Source organism: Brachyistius frenatus, unplaced genomic scaffold, assembly GCF_029030835.1.
Source record: "Brachyistius frenatus isolate BFR_SWC_R1_liver_20210118 unplaced genomic scaffold, ASM2903083v1 Contig_5, whole genome shotgun sequence".
NCBI lineage: Eukaryota > Metazoa > Chordata > Actinopteri > Embiotocidae > Brachyistius > Brachyistius frenatus.
In genome coordinates, this window is record NW_027210604.1 from 3778131 (window position 1) to 3798162 (window position 20032).

General features: G+C 43.8%; 1 protein-coding gene across 7 annotated transcripts in view; it reads right to left on the reverse strand.

The window, feature by feature from the left end:
- Window positions 1-20032, reverse strand: part of LOC138631948 (rap guanine nucleotide exchange factor 6-like) — a 128739-nt gene that overhangs the window by 70337 nt on the left and 38370 nt on the right. For 4 of the 7 annotated variants that reach the window (XM_069717191.1, XM_069717184.1, XM_069717175.1 and 1 more), the window contains exon 6: window positions 16315-16458. In XM_069717191.1, the coding sequence (XP_069573292.1) occupies window positions 16315-16458 (144 nt within the window). Of the gene's footprint in view, window positions 1-905; window positions 1812-14796; window positions 14815-16314; window positions 17113-20032 lie in introns of those variants that run through there. The other 3 variants (XM_069717166.1, XM_069717158.1, XM_069717198.1) reach the window with 2 other exon arrangements.

Genomic DNA, 20032 nt, shown 5'->3' on the forward strand with positions numbered 1-20032 from the left:
GATATATACACTCAAATGCTCCAAATTCCCATCCCCATCTGTGATTGTGGCTCTCCACTAAGCAAAGATATAAAAAAAAAACATAAGTGACAGGCACAGGGGCAGAGCACTGTGACTTCCGAATTTTATTTTTGGATACCATCAGATCACTTTGTTCTTTGGAGCATAAGGAGTGTTGCTGCTGAGAATAATACATCATTGGCGCAAAGCCACCCGCCCCCCCCCCCCAAAAAAAAAAAAACTCCTACGTCTTCAATAGATCAAAGCTCTTCAGTGACCGAACAGAGTACAATGCAATGTTGTACATGTATATGTGGAGTGCCATCAGGTTTACTTTCTCACATGATCAAACACTGCAAAAAAAAAAAAAAATAGGATGAATGAAGTTGGTTTTTAAACACTTTTACCAGCTTGACCTCGTTTATTTTTGGTCAATCAACGCATCTAGGTTCATTCTGTGCAGGTGATTTAAAAAAAAAAAATAATAATTAAATCGACCCTCCCTCTACAATGCAGGAAATGGAATAGGCTTGGCATGGCACCAGCAGCTGTGGATATCAGTATTTTTCACTACACAACAGTATTAAACATTCAAATTAGAGCAAGAAGAAAAGCATGCATGTGTTTCTAAACAGATAAAATAAATGTGTGTCATATGCATATGAATCAAGCTTATTTTCTTTCATCCCCACCCTATCTCTATCTTTCTCAGCAACACACACACACACGCACACGCATGCACGCACACACACACACACACACACACACACACACACACACACACACACACGCACGCACGCACGCACGCACGCACGCACGCGCACAGGCACGCACACACACACACAGAAGCGGCAGCATCCTAAGCCTGAGGCACTGGACAGAAAAGGGATTACGACATCGCTTACTTTGGAGGACCACGGCTGCAAGCAGTTGGCATAGCAACGGACCAGGAAAGCCATTTCCACAGAAGGGAGGGTGCCAGCGAGGGGAAGTTTCCCCTCGTTCACCAAGAGATGAAAAAAATAAAAAATAAATAAGTAAAAGAGGAGGGCAAAGGCTGACGCCACTCTCTTTACTGCAAGAAGAGAAGTGTCCAGAGGGCGGTTTTTTAACAGTCCTTTGTTGTATTTTAGGGGTAAATGGCAGAAGATTAGCTGGATGACTGTCAGATGTCACTATGGAAGGAGACTCAACGTCAAGACAGATCCATTCATGTCAAGCTTTCTAATAAACATTGAGTAAAAAAAAAATCCAGAGTCAAAGATACAGCCATCCAACTTAATGATCAAGTTACGTGAATTTTTCTGTTGAAAGTTCAATGTAGAAACTCATTAAGTCAGTTTTGTCTTCTTCAGGATTCACTTTACTTCTTTAAGGAAGCAGAGGTTCCTCTCCTCAATAGATGAGCCAAGGAGGGATAAAAAAAAGGGAAAAAAAAGAGGGGCTTGTCTGTGCATCTGCAGCCCCCTGGGAAGGTGCTTCTTGCCCGGCTTCCAATCCTCCAAACAATCCACTCTCACCCCAAAAAAAGACCTGGATCATTTGCCTGCAGCTGTCCACTCCACCTCATTCACTGTCTTCATCTGTCAAACTCCTTTTTCTGCCTCTATGAAACTCTTTATCGCTCTATAAAGCTCCTGCGGTGCACATGTGTGCCCTGCGGTGCAGCTCCATGGCAGGGGCCAATGATCCCGCTCCCGTACCCCGAGCTCCGAGCTCCCGTCCCCTGGTTAGCGCTCCCACCTCAAGCCGGCATTCCTCCTCCCCCTCCCGCCCTCGGAGAGAAGCTACCGTGGATAGATGCTGCGCTGTGGAGACCCAGCCGCTAATGGGAAACGGAGGAGACAGTGAGAGCGAGGGAGAGGGAGGCAGGAGAGGGGAGGAGAATCCAGCTGAAAAAGAATGACATCACCTGTGCAGCGAGAGAGCGAGAGAGAGGGAGGGAGACAGGGAAAGAGAGAGAGAGGATGGGAGGTGGCAGTGGTGAAGCGAGCAGAGGGAAACTGCATTAGATGGATTGGCTGCCGAGCAGATGTGGATGAGAGAGGGAGAGATGGACAGGGAGGGAGAATGGGAAAGACAGAGACAGAGAGGAAAGAGAGGGAGCATCTTTATTGATCCGCTGGTAACATAAAGCTGAGTGTATTGAGGCAACCCCCTCCCCTTTGTGAGTGTGCCGCATAAATTACCAAAAAGAAAAAGAGGAAGGGGGGCGGGGGGGTGCATAAATCACAGAACTCCCTATCATATACAAGGACAGACGCTGGCGGGATTTTGCCGAATGTGAACATGCGACACAATAGAACGAGACGATAATGGGTTTTCCCACTTCAAAAAAACAAACCAAAAAAAAAAAAAAACCCCGAGAGAAGATTTGCGACAAGGTAGACAACATTTGACGTACCAGAAAGACACATCAATCACAGATGAGTCGCTCTGATACGATACATCGCTGGGCAAAATACTGAGGTAATAAAGGCATCGAGCTGAGGAAGCCTGTAAACGATTTGAAGCCGATCTGGATTTGACAGGAACGACAAATAATCCTGAGTGTGGTTTATCCCACTTGAAGCATCACATGTGCGATACCACCCACGAAAGAAAGTTTGGAGTAACAGAAAAGTATCTGGAGCTGTTTTTTTTTTTCAACTTTTCCAGTCACTGGCCAAATCTTCAGCGAGCACGTATTTGAAAGGAAGATGTTTTTCTTTTGTGGAAACAAAGCTAACAGAGTTGGAAAAGTGAACGTTTTAAACGACTACTTTTACGATGCACCGAAAAGCAGACGACACAGCAGCTAAAAAGTTTTCACCAAATCATCAACGCGATGCTTAACGGGAATTGCATCCGTTTTAATGAGAGCAAATGAAGCAGAAACTCAGAAACTTTACTTAATTAACTATTAGTGAACACCTCAAGGCTAAAAAAAAATAAAATCTCTCTCTCCCAGGATAAGGTGCATTTAACTCAAAAACGAAAGTCACATTGTACATTTTTTAGATTTTTTTTTTTTCTCAGAAACAATTCCAATTTCATGACCTGAGACACAGATGGAGAATTCCTAGTGCCAACTTATCGCGTAATTTATTGACACATCTGACCAAATAAAAACGCTAAAAATGTCACTATATTATTAGTACAATGTCCTGTGTTTGTCCCTGATCTCTTACTGGTTTCATGTAGCAACTTCCTGTTCCGCAGATCGCTAAAATCTCTCAAATAACGGCTTCAAAATCAAGATTTAAACGCAGCATTTCAAATTGTTTCGGTTGCTTAGAGTTAATGTCTTTCTCCACCTCACTTTTCTGTCTTCCTCTTCATGCTCCTCCTGCATTATGCAGCCTGCACACTGTGTCGTTTGTGAAGCCGAGACAAAGATGAGCGAGCGTTGGGAAGAATTGAAAGCAGAGACAATGGGAAAGCTGTCTGGTTGTTTGAACGGCTGATTCTCCGCCTGCACAGGAGCGATGCCAGCTCCCATTACCAGACACTTCAGAGTGGGGAGGATCTTTGTCACCATCTCCCTCTCTGTGTTTCTGACCTCCCTCCCTCCCTGTTCAGTATATTCCTCCCCCTCCTCACTGTCTGTGTTTTCTACCCCTCCCTCCTTAAGATCCCCAGGGTTTGCAATCACTGCCTCTCCTTCATTGTCTCAAATTAGCTTTTTATTTTTTTATTTTATTATTATTTATGTTTTTTATCCTGCCCATCTACAGTATCCATCTCATTCTCTCTTCACGCTCCTATTTTTACTCTTTCTGCTTGCTGGTATGAACCAGGATCTCTCCCCTCAATCCTCTCTCTCCTGTGTGGGTGTGCATGTGGGGCGAAACTCACCTCCCGACTAGGAATGACATCATCTTTTTACTCTGCAGCCAATCGGATGCAAGCACATGGAGCCCTGCCTTCAGAGGAGTGTTATGTACACAAGAGAGACGGGCAGAAAAGGAGGGAAGATAGAAACAGATAAATATATAGATGGACGGACAGATAGATGACAGGATAGACAAGGACATGGAGACATAGAGAGACAGCGCGTCAAACAGAATTGAGGTGGTTGTGGACTGAAAAGATGAAACAAACACACGCGTATATAAATACACACACACACACACACACACACACACACACACACACACACACACACACACACACACACACACACACACACCCCTTTAACCCCCGCCTTTCTTCCACATGAATGAAATTACCAAACACTGAATGGATTAAAGACTCCGTGCCTAATGGAGGGGTCTGTAAGTGAGTGTATACAGTATATTTGTGTGCGCGCGTGTGCGTGTGTGTGTGTGCGTCAGAAATAAAAAGCTGTGCTCAGACAGTGTGTGTCTCTGGGTGCGCACGAGCTGCAGTGTTTTCCCTTTTGCATACGAGTATGCGCAGCACTACATCATCTCCTTTCTCTGCCGTCAAAACCCCAGCCCTAATAGACATAGACGCACACGCACACGCGCACACACACACACACGCCCGCTCGTTGCTGCAGCATTTGCCGAGTTTCTCGAAGCAATGGAAGAAGCTCACCATGAGAGTGATCATAGGGGGGGAAATAAAGTTTGGAGCTTCTTTAGTTAAACCCCCGGTGGGTTTGAAGGCACTCTGAGGAGGCGGAACAGAAATCCAGTTTCAGGCAACTGGAAGATCTTAACACAGCACATCAAATTCTCAGTTTAATATTTGGGAGCGTGCCAAGGGGAAAGAAAAAATACTCATTAATTAATAACCATTAGTTTATTTACAAACCCAAACTTTCTCAGCATTAACTGAATATTTTTGTCTTCATCAACAATTGATGGGAGACGTTAATGCGTATTAATGAGTTATCCTGTTCTATTCGTAAGACCTTTGAACAATCTTTGCCACGCACGGATGAAATTTCCATTTCTGGGAGTTTCAGATCATCAAACCAAACTAGAAATATCACCTCGTGGTTGTACGCGCCCACCAAAGACACTCACGTTTCTGTTTACGTCCACGTCTGTCCAGACTCATCATATATGTAGTGAAAAATCCCTCAATTAACAAACCTGGGACGAACATGGAGACGAACTAAAAAAACAACAACATGATGCTTCTGGCCGCGGCTGTTGCCGGCACGAAGGCTTAAAAAGATTCAATGCAGTGAAAGATGCAGGGAAGATAACACGGGAACCGGACATTAACACTGTTGTTATTGTGCTGAGACAGCGCTGATAGTTTTACAAGTCAAAAGATGCAATTTGCACACTAGGATTTTTTGTCAGAATAAACTACCTCAGACAAAGAGCCACAGGGAGACAAAAACAAACAAACAAACAAACAAAAAGAAGATTTTCGAAAAAAAGAAAATAAAAAAAAATTCTCCACACATCTTTCTTAGTCAAGAAGTATTTTTCTAAAGTAAATTCCATTTGAGAGGAAAATCGAAATTAAAATCCAAACTCTCATGGCAAATACATTTTTACCCTCAATGTAAACAGAGTACGACAGTGATTCGCAGACACCCGCAGCGATGTGGTTTCAAAACATGAAAGTTGAGAGAAATCACTCGTCTCGTCCTGCGGTGAAGACACGCACACACTTGTCTGAGTAACGTTTTTCAAAAGGGCCATTTACTGAAACTGTTCACGAAGATGTGCAAATCTGTCTGCATAACAAGGGGCCGGATACACGTCACACAGGAAACACTTCCTGGAACAGGCGGTCTGCTGTCGGGGGTGTTTGTGTGTGTCGGGTGAAGTCCGGTGAGTGTTTTACGGACAAAGAAAAAGACAGAAGAACCGCAAATAATAACCTGCGTTCAGAAAACGAACACGCAGAAACAGGGAAAGAAGGAAAAAAAAAAAAAGAAAAAGAGGAGCATTTTTTTTTAACCACAAGAAGTTAGAAAATTTAAAAAAAAAAATTCAGGCAGACAACAGACAGGAAATGGGAGCTGGCCGATGGAAAGCCGTCAGGCAGAGACATCGTACACTTTGCACTGACAAAACATACACGCAGCTTCCTCCGTGTGCGGTTGTGTGTTTGGTTTGTTGCTCACAGAAGAGTAGCAATGATCACTGCACGGGGTCCTGTCTCTCTTTCTTCATTCCACCTGATGCCACCGGGACAAATGTCCCCCATGGGACGGACGGACGGACACACACACACACACACACACACACACACACACACACACACACACACACACACACACACACACACACACACACACACACACTATCTTCTACACCCTCACATGCTTGCACAGAGTGGTCAAGTGCATTATTTGTGTGCGTCTGGCTGCTGCTCACAGCTAATCAGTTCTGCCTGGCTAATAAAAAAGAGTCAGCTGACGAAAGCCCCTGTAGCTCTGGAACAAACAGATGTGCGTACGTACGTACACACACACACACACACACACACACACACACACACACACACACACACACACACGCACGCACGCACAAACAAAACAAAGGAGTACTGAGCAGTTAAAGCCTAATATGTCTCTGATGGTCTTACAGTAATTTCAATATCAATAGACAATCCAGAATCTGACAATGTGCCTCTTTTACAACACAACTAATGAGGATAGATTAAAAAAAAAAAACAGCGCTTGTTTGGAGCGTCACACATTCTCTGCAACATCGGGGAGGGGCTTAAGTTTTGCAGCATCCTTACAGTCAGAACAGCTGGTTTGCACCTCTGCTTTTCATTTGAGAAGCTGGTACTGGTAAAAATTAAAAAAAAAAAAAAAATTGTTTTTTGTTAAATTAAAAAAAATTGCCACAGTACAAAAGCATTGGAATTATATGTCATACACTTCAATGATAAACTCCTGTTCCTCCTTGCCTGCTGTAAATATTATAACGTAGGTGACCGGCAGGGAGTAGAAAGGTGCTGACTGCAGGTGGATGTGCTGACTGCAGCCATCTGATCATACATGTGCATGCGCAGTAAGTGGCTGTGCAAGAGTGCGTCTCTGCGAGTGTCTGTCTGAAAGACAAGACAGGAATTCCTGCCATTTAAACCAGCCCTTCCCTTTCCGACTGGTCCCCGCAGAGAGAGCCCAAGAGAGAGGTTGAAGCCTGGAGGAGCTAGAGGTGCAGTCAGGAAAAAAAAAAAAAAAAAAAAAAAAGGGCAGCGAAAAGGCTTTAAAATCATACAAAATAAGTGCAACAGTGCTGTCCTATTGGAGTCCCGCTCCTGGCAAGTCGCCGACACCGATCTTTGGTTTGACATTCAACTGTACCACGGATGTAATTTTGAAACGGGCCCCCGAATGGAACTTTAAGAAAATAAAATTGAGTGTGTCTGATGTGACGCATGCAATCAAACGTCATCATCATAGGAGGAAAGAATCCGGAGGGTCAAGACCAGGGTAAAACAGATTGAAAGCAAACAAGAGGAGACAGTGAGTCAGAGACAAGCACACAAGAGGGAGAGAGAGAGAGAGAGAGAGAGAGAGAGAGAGAGAGAGAGAGAGAGAGAGAGAGAGAGAGAGAGAGAAAAAAAAGAGAAAGTCAAGTAAGAGGAGGAGACTCGGGGATGAAAAATTTAGACAAACAGGCGTAGAGGGGGTTGGGGTGAGAGGAGGAAAAAGAGCTGCCAGTAGGAATTTACAAGGTGAAGAAGAGGTAAAGGAGGAAGAGGAAAGGATGATGGTGCACATAATCCACTAGTGATAATTTCTACTGTTAAGATACTTTGTTTCTGTTCACCTGATGGGCGCCGTGTTGACAAAATGAACTGAAAGTACACAGGCTAAACTGTCTTTTAAGATGAAAATCCTGGTTTGGGCTTTGATTGGATTTGAAAACCTTTCGGCGACAATTTCTAATCCCAATGTGGGAGAACAGAAAGTGTACTTTGCGCATTAAAACATTAAAATATCATCAAGCAGAGGGCCAAAAACAGGGGAGATAAAAGGTTAAGACGGCGGGAAATAGCGGGGAGGGAGGATGATGGGCGGATAAGAGGCCCGAGGTATAAAGAAGAGGGAGGGAGGGATCGCTTGAAGGAGGAGAGGAGAGGAGAGGAGAGGAGAGGAGAGGAGAGGAGAGGAGAGGAGAGGAGAGGAGAGGAGAGGAGAGGAGAGGAGAGGAGAGGAGAGGAGAGGAGAGGAGAGGAGAGGCACCGAGCAATATGGAGAGGGAGTTCAACAAGGTTGTCATTTTAGTGCTGCTGATGTAATCCCTAAAATTAGCAGCAACAACAGCCACAGACAGTCCCCCACTGGTACACTGTGCTGCTCAGCGTACTGTACACTGCATGCACCCGTGCACATGCACACTGTCAGGATGTCTGCAGGTCGCAATTTGAAGGCCGCATTTAAGAACAATTTTAAATGTGAAACGGAGAAACAACGCTCGCAAACAACCTGTGACAGAGCTGATCTTTTTGAAATGCTCACCCGTGCGAAAAGACCAAAGAAATGTTTGCGAGATACGCAGCAAACACAAGGAAAAATACCCTGAAATAAATTTGAATGTTTGACATTCTTCTGTGAAGGAGGCATGCAGCTCAAAGAAAGCAGTCATTTACATGTTAAAAAAAAAAAAACATCAATTAGAACCGTTTTTTTTCGGGGAATATTTGCAAGCCAACGTATGAATATGTGCTTTGTGCACGGGTCACGAGTGCGGCAGGAGTCCAGCAGCAGGGCTGCAGCAACGCTGGCCGACTTGAGGTCTGTGGTTTTGTTGGCTGTTTGAAGGCACCAGTCCAAGACCGAATTGAGTATTCTGAGCCTGAGTCACAATTTGAGGAAGTAAACAAGTCATTGATTGGCACATGATCGCTGTACTCGACCCTGCCAGCTGCTCGAGTCAAAAATATTTTGGTCTAGTTTGCTTTTGTTTTTTTTTCTGCTTGTTGACGGTTAAATGATGAATAGCGCTTCCCCTTTTTTTTTTTTTTTTTTTTTTGTTTGTCTTCCCTCGCAATTGTGAAAAGGCAATTGATGGGCGCCTTGTTGACACACACGGACGACATTGAAATTGACATAAAATGCAATGAAAAAAGTTTTAGCATCTCGGATGTAATTCAAGCTATACTTGACAGGCAAAACGTGGCACTGACACGGTATCCTGTAGCGGACTGACAGGTGTGTTACATCTTTTGGCAGAATACTGATTTGCTTCGTATTCCGTTTGCCTCAGAAAAGAGGCTACAAAATGAACTTTCAAAAGGTTTTTGTTTTATCTTCGAGGCACTCATCGGTTTGTATTGAAGCAGGAGACTCGACCTCTCTGATTGTCCAATAATGTCGCGTGTTACTATTAACCCCAGTTAGATTGATGGCTTCTACCTCATCCCGCTCCCTCCCTCCCTCCATCTCCCTCGTGTCTCAACCCCTCTTGACCTTGCCTTTTCCTAACCCCATCCTCCCATTAAATCCCCCTCTGACCTTCCAACAACCTTCACCTCTCTACCTCATCCCTCCATCCCTCCATCCCCACGACCCACCACTCAGCCCTCTGCAACAACACGCCCACACATTTTTTTTTTTTTTTTCATATCCTGTCGTCCTCCATTATCCTCCAGTCCTCTTTTCACCTTCCTTTCTCGCTCCTCAACTCCTCTTCTTAGGCGTCGGTATTTTATTTTCCATTTTTAGTTCTTCCCGGTAAAATCAGTTTTGAAGGTTTATGAAGCCACTAGCTGGCAAAAAGCAAAAAAAAGGGGAGAAGACGACGTGTGAGAAATATCCAAACGATCAGCCGAGAATTGCAGTTAACATACATCTCCATCCATGTTGTTCCATCAAATCTAATCGTAATCTCAAGTCAGGTGCCATTAAATCTTTGCAGGAGAAGAGGGCTGTCACATGTGATCAAAATGACTGAAAAGCATGTAGAAAGGTTGGATATTTGGCTTTTGTGTTTGTTGGGTCTATTTGAGGAAAGTCTACTCGCCGGCCCACCCAGATCTGAGGCTATTTTTTTTGTCTCGTCAGTAAAGCAGCTTCATGCGTGTCATGATTTATTCACTAAATCTGTTTCCATTGTACTTTATGGCATTTTGCCTCAAACCATACGCCAACTCTTTCACCTCAGCCAATCGTAAAAACTTTTATTTTTAATGCGTAAAAAAGATGGGTGAAATTTTGCTGGTTATAAAACAGAAACAGACGCAAATGACTCATTTCCTTTAAGCAGAGATAAAAAAATAAAAAAAAAACTGTAAATTTTCACCAAAAAGCTGCTTTATCATGCATGTCAATTAGAGTCAGCACCTTTAAAAACTGTCCTCTTACTGCAATTACTTGACAGCTTTACAAGTCTATTAGTAGCTTATACTTTTCTGAGATTATTTGCATGAATAAAGCTAAAAAAAAAAAAAAAAAAAAAACTATCATGATCATGGCCAAATATCAAATAACAAAACAAGAATAAAAAAAACATAGCTGAATCCCTCGTCACAGATCCACCATTTTCTACACATTTTTGATCTCATGGACTTTCTTATTCTTCCCCCCCCCCTCCGCCCTTTCTTCCTGGCTCTCTTGTCCCTCCCTGGGGCCCCGCTTGGTCTTGCAGTGGCAGAACTGGCTGGAGGCCCTTGGGGGCTCCGATGGCCCCACCTGCATTCTGATAGAATGAGACCAGACGAACTCAGGAAACGGACGGGATGCATTAACACAAGCAGCCCAGAATGTTTTAATTCTGCAGGAATAGTGAACATCGAGGCAGGCATGCATTAAACTGACATAATGCATGTATTCATGTTTAAACACACAGCCCTTAAAGCCCTTAAAAAACCTACTAAAAAAGCCAGAGACGCCCAAACACTGACAAATAGTCACACGCACAGCACATGTGCCGCTTTACCGACATACAGATTTGCAAACCCACGCACGCACTAATGGCAGTAAAAAAAAAAAAAAAAATGAGGCCAGGAATATTATGGGAATGTTAGCAACTTCATCATTACATGATGCCAAGCAAAACTCTATGAAACTGGCCGAAACCACTGAGCTAATTCCAACACAATCAGCACAGGAAATTGACTTTTTCCGCAAAACACCACAGTGATTAAGCTGCGAAGATTTCCCAGACATGTTCACTGTTTAACCAGCCTGTTTTAACTTCAGCAGGCTTTCACCGGACAAAGTGGTAAGCAGAGGCACTTCCCAGAACAGGTGAGCAGAATCATCCGATGGTTCACGAACAGCAACAGAGCAGCGTCACCGCATCTCGGTGACTTTCAGATCCGAAGGCAGGATGAAAGAGGATGCGAGGTAATTTTCACATTACTCTTCACACAAAGGTTGACACGGCGATGACGAAGCACGCGTATGAGTCACGCCAATGACTTGCCCACCGCATTAGGAACGCAACCTCAGATTTAACCGGATTGTAAGCAGTAACTTGAGTAATGCCACTGCATGAGGAGCACAGGCTCATCAAATTGAGTTCAAATGATACCACCTTGGACGGCGTCACTGTGATGAACTCATTGCTAATGGATCCCGAAACAGAATATTATGAGTGGGTTTTGTTCCGGGGCAATGTCCGGTAAAAGTGGTAGACGGCCATCATGATATTACTTCATTTCATTTTGCAAGCTTTTATGTCGAGTAAACAAAATGTTAAATACAATTTAATTAAGGTCTGAGGGAAAAAAAAAAAAAAAAAGCAGGTAGATTTGTGAGAGCAAATGTTTATTTTTGACAAAACAATCTCACCTCCGGAGGCAATTAGAAGATACCTTTCACCGGACGGACGACGCGTCCTCCGCGCACAGATCAGATTTGGCAAAAATAAGGTACTAACAAGTAAACTTACAACTGTTATTTTGTACGTTACAGAGCCAAAGTAAGATACAGATGTTAAGATCTGTATCTTAACGGCGGAAGTTGTTCTGTTGCCAGAAGTTGTCAGAAAATATGACAGCAGTCCTTTTTTCAGACTTAGCGACCTAAACGGATGCACTTGCTCGTTGGTTTTTAGGAATAAGTTTGGTGCACGGACGTGATTTGTTGCTTCCTGTGCGCAGCTATTTCCAATCAGTGACTAAACACACCACCAACTGAAGATGGGCAAGTAGGACATGAGCAGCTTTCACCAGCCTCCTCCTCTCCCTCGCGGAATTTCATTAGATGTTCATTTATGGCTGATTCCTTCCATTATTAATGCAGGTTCGCACTCTTAGCTTATTTGTGTCCCAGGTTAGCCAGACAGATAAAACAAATGCTTAAGTGTTATATAGGTACAAAAACAAAAACAAAAATCCAAAAAGAAGGAGACATCAGACTTGCCTTCTGACAGGAAGTTAGCTAACCACAGCCTTTTTGCAAGAATCGCCGCGTTTCCGGCGTGACATGTTTTGGTACTCGGTTACTATGAAATAGCAGAGCGGATGCTGCTTCACGCTCCACGAGCACGTTCAGGACAAATCTAGCTCTGTACTCACAAGGCACGGGGCTTCACACAGCAACACATGAGCCCAGAATAAAATATTCAAAAGAGATCACAATTTTAAGGGGAATCCAAAGCGCAAACATCTGCGCGTCCGGAGTGTTACTGTCTCGGTCCTGAAATGAGTGAATTAAACTGCGAATTCAGCACAACTTGGACCACTGAGGCAGCAAAACATCACTCTTTGCTGATTTTATTCCAGTGTTGTGCGTACTGAACTATCCCGCGCAGATGGCTGAACCTGGATCATGTTAAATTAATGATTCCTGCGGTGCCGTGGAGTAGCACGGCTGTAAAAGCCCTCCGAGCCGGTTTCCCCTGAAAGGCAAATGAGGTGATGGGTTCATCTATCTATCTCTTTCCCCCCCCCCCCCGTAACGAGAAAGCCTGTAACCCAGAGAGGCATCTGATGTCTAAATGAAGTGAGTCTCTCTGTGTGCATCTGTGTCTGTGTCTATGCACCGTGTCCGTGTGTGTGTGTGTGTGTGTGTGTGTGTGTGTGTGTGCGTGCGTGCGTGCGTGCGCACGCGATATGAGTCATTAGTAAATCCCAGCGGTCTGTCACAGTAAGGAGAGCATGCAGAGGATCTTCTGTCTCTGGAACAGGAATCGGGTTTCTGGATCAATGACAATCAATCACAATCCTCTCCGTCATCGTTCAGCACAAGTCAAGTGAAGTTCTAACATAAATATCGATCTCATCTGGAACTCGTCATTCTCTGCCTCTGAGAATCAAGACAAATAAAAGCCGGTAGACCAAATGATTGGTGTGATTTCAAAGGTGAAGACTGTGTCTTCGTTCAAAACGAATGCTACACTTTCATTCTATTTCTGGACGTTGTTTTTTTTTTTTTCCTTCTCTTTTTGGACTCCTGTCAATTCATAGATTCAGGAACTTCATTCACTCCAGAGCAAGCCATTAAGAGTGGGAGAGATACACCAGACACTGGTACAGAGCAGCGATAATGGATTACTGATGTTATTATGGTTCAATAAGGCCACTAAATGATGTCTTCTGATCCACTGCCAGAACCACAGTTCTGTTTCCAGTGTGTGCGCACGTGTGTTTGTGTATAATAATACATTTATAGCACGTGTACTCCTGACTAATTATCATTATATGATCACAAATGGGAAACCCCCAGAACGCTTTGAAACAAAATAAATGCCACGGTGTGTCTGGTACCACAACAACGGAAGACTGTTTTTTTTTTTTTAAAGAAATTTTGTTGCTGTAATCTCTTATCAGGCACTAAATTGATCAAACAATCAATCAACTGGTAAATCAATTAAAGCATTTAAGAGAACAAACATTGCTTCATCTCCGCCGCAGCCGACACGGTACACAATCGGACGACTAATTCTGAGACGTGTTAAGTAATTATCAGGGATCGAGATACATCTCAGCATTATAAAACTAATACGACTAACCTTTAACACAACCAAGCGACAACCAACAGTGACGTCACCCGTTAGTTTTGGGGAACGGCCGTTATGAAGCCCCGAGCTCGGATGTCGGCCGCCAACCGTCTTGCTGGTTCGGGGCAGTTTGGAGATGGAGGTGACCGAATTTGGAAGAACCGGGAGGGAGCGGTGGATCTGACTCGATCCAATTGGAAACCCGACCCATACTGCGGCCCGCCCACCGAGAGCCAACCCCTAGTGGCACTCTGTGATATTGCAGTTTAAGGCGCTCCCGCATTGGCGTCATTTATCAGACCACTTTTATATGAGTCTATGAACGCTAATTTAGTTTGGTTTTACACACATATATTTGATATTCTTAATGTTTTTTGAAATATTATGGACATTGTGTACGTAAATTCTACCTGTACATTCATTATGTGACAAATAAAGATTGATTTGATTTTGATTTGACAACCACCTGATTGGGGAATAAACACAATGGGATTTTTGATGGCTCCGTCTGGTTAGACAGGAGTGAGCGGATATTGACTCGTGGCACCACAAGGAGAACCCAGAGTGGGAAAAATAAATTACACGTTTGACATGTGCTAATAATGTGACACGAATCTTGAGAAAATGATGCCATCAAGAGTCACCTTAAACCCGTTTATGTTCTGTCAAAACTTAACCAAATCCTTTTTTCATGCTAACCCGTCAGTTGCTGTTCCCAGCATGCGTCTGTTTATTCCCCTTCCTATCTGCCACCCACAGCGACAGCAGTGGCAGCCTCAAAAATGCTTTTCCCAACACTGCCTGCGTCTAAACAACAGGTGTCCGAACCAGCCACTCGCATACACAATAACGCACACACAAAACACACGCGTACGCCACACACATCCCTATAGACCTGGAACCCCTCCGAGACAAAAGGACGAAGCGCATGAGGGCACGGACGCAGGAAAACTATCGTTTCGGATTTTGCTCCTACCTTGTTGTTGACATAACCCTGAGGACGAGAGACACCGGCAGAAACATGAAAAGAGGAGAGAAACAACAAGATGCAGTCAGAATAGGAAAATATGCAAACTATGTATTCCTCCGTATGGTCGCAGGGAAATTTGTCCAGTCTTCTTAAGGAAAGTGAGCATGCAAAGGGCCCCATTCAGTCAGAATAATATGTCACAGTACTACAATCTCTTGTGCCACCGATGTTTTGTGGCCTAATGCGTCTCTTGCTCCGCCTGCCCTCCAATCTTCGTTTTCCAAGTTAAAGCGGCCCTGGAGTAATTCTCTAGATTCCCACGTCATGCACATTTGTTTTTGACCTGCTTCTGTGGAGCAGTGTTGCGCTCCCATGTCAGAGTGAATAGCCTTTCCATAATAAATGCAGTCACAGAAAGTAACGTAAAGGTGTGTGTGTGTGTGTGTGTGTGTGGGGGAGGGGAGGAGGGATTGGGCGACGCTGAAGGCTAGAAATGTAATTCTAAAAAGTGGAACAATCACCAAGAGACTGCTGAGGCAGGTAGGGTCGAGAGAGGACACTTTAAGCTCCCCATTAAGCCCCTTTGTAACGCCCGGGGAGCTTAGCGTGAGCCGGGAAAAAAGTGTGTATGTGAGTTAAGTGCAGAAGTTTTGTGTACCCATTTTTGTGTGTGTGTGTGTGTGTGTGTGTGTGTGTGTGTGTGTGTGTGTGTGTGTGTGTGTGTGTGTGTGTGTGTGTGTGTGTGTGTGTGTGTGTGTGTGTGTGTGTGTGTGTGTGCGCGCGCGCGCGCGCCTCTGTGACCAGAGTTTGTGGCAAAGCATGGCATCTGGTGATTAGTTGAAACTGTAACTGACACACTGCTGGCTCCAGTGATCATATCAGGGGGAGGGAAACGCAAGCTCACACAAAAGACACTCAGTTTTAATACTTTTTAAGCAAAAACACTGCCACTATCGACTGGCCTTCAGAGAGAGCTGGTTCATTTTCCTCAACAAAGTTCTTCATTTTTTTTCTAATATGTAGGGGACTTTATAATGTTTCCGTCGTTTCCCCTTTCTTTAACAATGACTACAAATGTTCAGTACCAATAAATATAAATTCCCAAAAAGCTTTTCCCACCTGCTTTTGTTGTCCTTGTTCTTTTAAAACTTTGTCGTCATTTTTTTTTTTTTGTTTTTTTTTAAATCTAACACTAAAGGCAAGCCTTTGATGAGACTAAAGTTCTCTGCATGACTCTGAGCTAAAAACGATCAGGATTTAACAAAGAGAAGCTGTGGACATTTTCCAACTTGTGTCATCTGCTACCGCTGAAACTGAAAGCACTCATTAATCAGGCATTCGAACGTCTTTAAATTCAACGATGATTCTAAAGACCCTCAGAAAGCAGCCACTTCCTGATACAACATGTAAAACGTAAACAGCTATACAAATCAAATTTAATTGTGTTTAGTTCAACTTCTGTTATCAGTGAAACAATTTAGGTTTAATATGTTATAACAGACGGGGTTAGCATTTTACTCTTACCGTGTTGTAGCTGCCGGGCTCTTGGCCGTCTGTGATCAGTTCCCGCTCTCCTCTGGGGTTGACCCTCCTGAAGCGCCGCCTGGACCGGCGTTGGGATCCCTCTCTTTGTAGTAACCCGTCATCCCCCTCGCTGCCGTTATCCACCTGCAATACACAGTCGAAACTCTCCTCAGAGTGGCAGCTTCTGTGGGATTTGCATCGACAACCTTCAGGTGCGTGGGGGCAGCTGGAAGACTGATCCTCACAGTTTGAGACCCGAGAGCATGGCTCAGGGCAGCTAAGTCTCAGTAGTTCAGACTTTTGGATCTCAGGAACTGCGTTCAGATTTGTAAAATCCACATTCTGGTTGTGAATTTCTGATTTCTGCTTCTTATAATCCAAGTTTTGGGGCTTGAGTTCTGCCAAATTCTGAAGGTCGGGCTCTTGATCCTTTAATGTGTTCCCTTCCTTTTCCCGTTGGTCGGCTTCGTGCCCCGGAGCGTCAGAGATCTGGCCCTGCTCTTCTTCTGGCTCCTGGTTGAACATCCAGTTCTTCCAGAGCGCAGAGAGCCGGTGCCAGCGGAGCACACTCATCCGGACTCAAGGACGGAATCAGAACAACACATAAAAGCAGGAAATACCACAGGGGAGTGGAAAAAAAAACCCAGCAGGGAAACGCTTCTACACAAAGGATGAATAGAAGCGCGGCGTCCAAATTTTAAAACAAAGTCCAAAATCCTGGGGGATCCCAAAACATGACATCCTCTGGGGGCAATCGTCCAGAATAGAAGAAAGAAAAGAACAGAATTAAATGAACAAACAAACAAATCCAGGAAAAACGAGCTCTGCGTCGGATTTCGCCTCAAATTTGCCACGAGTTGTCCTCCTCCGAGGGCCCGGGAGTTCAAGACAGAGATCAGCTGCTCGACAAGCTGCAGGCTTACAGACAGAGTTCCTCACATGCTCGCCTGCTCGCTCTCTGTCGCCGTCTGACACGCGCTCAGAGCATACACTGAGCCCACAGTTTCCGCCAGGAAACCGTAAATACACAAGTATCCTCAGCGGGCAGAAAGAAAAGAAAAACAGCACGGCACACAGATTCCGGCCATTCAATTCATTCTCCGTAGACTTGTTGTGCTGGTCTGTTGTCGCAGGAGGAATTTGTTTTCTTTCTCCATTGCATAACCTTAAGAAAATCAATAGCCTTTTTATGTCGGTAATGACTACATGAAAAAAAGAAAAAAGACTCAATCTCTTTGTTTTGCTGTAATTCTTCTTTTCTTTCCTACCGTTTTGAATATTTGTTTCTGCTCTTTTTTGTTGTCTTTAGTTGAATATGACTTTGAATATTTGTTTCTGTTGTTTTTTGTTGTCTTTAGTTGAATATGACTTTGAATATTAGTTTCTGTTTTTTGTTGTCTTTAGTTGAATATGACTTTGAATATTTGTTTCTGTTCTTTTTTGTTGTCTTTAGTTGAATATGACTTTGAATATTTGTTTCTGTTCTTTTTTGTTGTCTTTAGTTGAATATGACTTTGAATATTTGTTTCTGTTTTTTGTTGTCTTTAGTTGAATATGACTTTGAATATTAGTTTTGTGCGAGATAGAGTGGAAAATTTGCCGCAAACTACATTCCAACCCTTACTGTACTTTTATAACACCGCCAAAAACAAGATGAACAGTTGTTCAATCCAGCAGGATATCGTCTTTGTTGTCGTATTTTTCAAAACCCGCTTCCTCCATTACCCACAATGCATCCGGACTGCCAACAGTTCAGTTGGAGATCTTGCTGTCTTATGCAAGTGGTGACCAATATAACCTCAAGTTGCTCCAGCCTCAAGCAGAGATGAGGAACAAGTGAACTTCCTGCTACAAAAGATTTCATGTACTTTTTCTGAATGGTAGTCTTTCAACAGCCGACAGCTCATTAAACATTGTGCAGCTCCCTCTGGAGCAACAGAGGGCAACCGTCGCCCCCCCCCCCCCTCCCCCCATACATGCAGTTGCACTGCCGACCGATAAAACAAGAATTTGACGTGTAAAATCGTTGCAATGCCCCTTTAATTCAACTCTCCCCTACTCAACTATATTTTAAAAAGAGTATCTATCTTTTATGTCCCTTTGTGTCTGACCATATATTTATCCATTCACTTCTCTGTCGTCATTATCTTGGAATCCTGGACAAAACCTACATTTATTTTTTTTCCCCACTTGGCACCTCGTCTTGTTCTTTTGATAGATTTGTTGAGACTCTGCTATCAGCTGATAATACCTATAGTTTGAACAGTGACCTTCATCTTTGCCTGTGTCCAAAATATTGGTTGGAGTGTTTGGCACCTTTGAACAAGTGTGCCCCCCATGTTTCTGTTTGTCTGGTCAGAGTAACACTGATGTTGTTCAGAGTTCCAGTTTGTCAAGTTTTCAGTCTGCGTGTCTGAGAAGCCAAGAGAGGAATAAAATTAACCGGACGATTGAAAAAATGTTGAGCGCCATCTTTTGCCGCCTCTTTTTCAGCCTCTGTTTGACTTATCTCTAATTTCCTGCCCTTTATCTGTATGATGTCCTCTCCCTGGTTGTTTGTGACTCTTCTATCTTCCATCCCTTGAGTTGATTCATCTGATGTTGATTTGTTTTTTTGTTTTTTGTGCCTAATTCTAAAAAAAATATGCTACATGTTAGAATTATTAGAGCTACATAAACACGCCAAGTGTCCATGTATTCATTCATGTACCAAACGTGCCCTACAGTGTTTTATGTGACTTTTCCACTGGCTGGCTCAACTCATCTCTACAACTCGCCTTTGTTCCCGTTAAAACACTGCAGACCACTGACGGGTCAGACATAATTGTCCCTGGAAACTACTACAACAGTTACAGCTTTTTGGCATTCACTGGACAACTCGATGAAATGGAAAACCCGCAAAAATCAAGCTGTGGTTAACCGAGGAGGTGGAGACTTCCCTCTGTTTGGTTGCCGATGACAAGATCAAGCAAATGTGTGTCGTGTTGAAGATGACGTCACGGCAGCTTCACAAAGTGTCAAGAATATTTGACAGGCTGCACTGAGTGGGTAGCGGGGAAACAAATTTCAGAAAAGTCCCTGGGGCCGAGTTGAATGTAGTCAAGCCAAATACCACAGAGTGGAAACACGGGACTAGTGAGGTGAGACTCACTGAAACGTATTTCTCCTTTCATTCATATGTGCACAAAAAGATAAAATTGTGAGGGAAGATCTAATGTGAAATCTTGTAATCATATCCTCGGACTTTCCCATCAGCTTGAAATGTAGTGAAGCGCTTAAGATTTTGTAACAGTGTACAGCATGAACACCACAAACGGTGCTTTTGTAACTGACCATTGTGTGATTTCTCCCTCCTGTCGGTCATGTGTACTCGGAGAGCTCTTGCGTTCACAGACCCATGACCGGCCACAGAGAGTGATGAGGAGATACGACGCCCGTGTTTGTGCCAAGAGAAAAGTAGAAGCGCTGAAGAACTGTGCCGCCTGTATTCCCAAATGAAACGCGTACAACAAAACTCATGATGCTTCGAGCCAATGAAAAGCCTGGGATTATATTCCTCAAAGGTAAACATCACAAAGTAGTTTGCGTGGAGACGATCTCGCGCATCGATCAGAAAACGGCTTTAAAATAAACCATGAGAGAAAATTAAGTCAAAGATTTTCTGTCACAGTCGAAATGGGACTCAATAGGTGCAATGAGTCGAAACAGACGGGCGGAC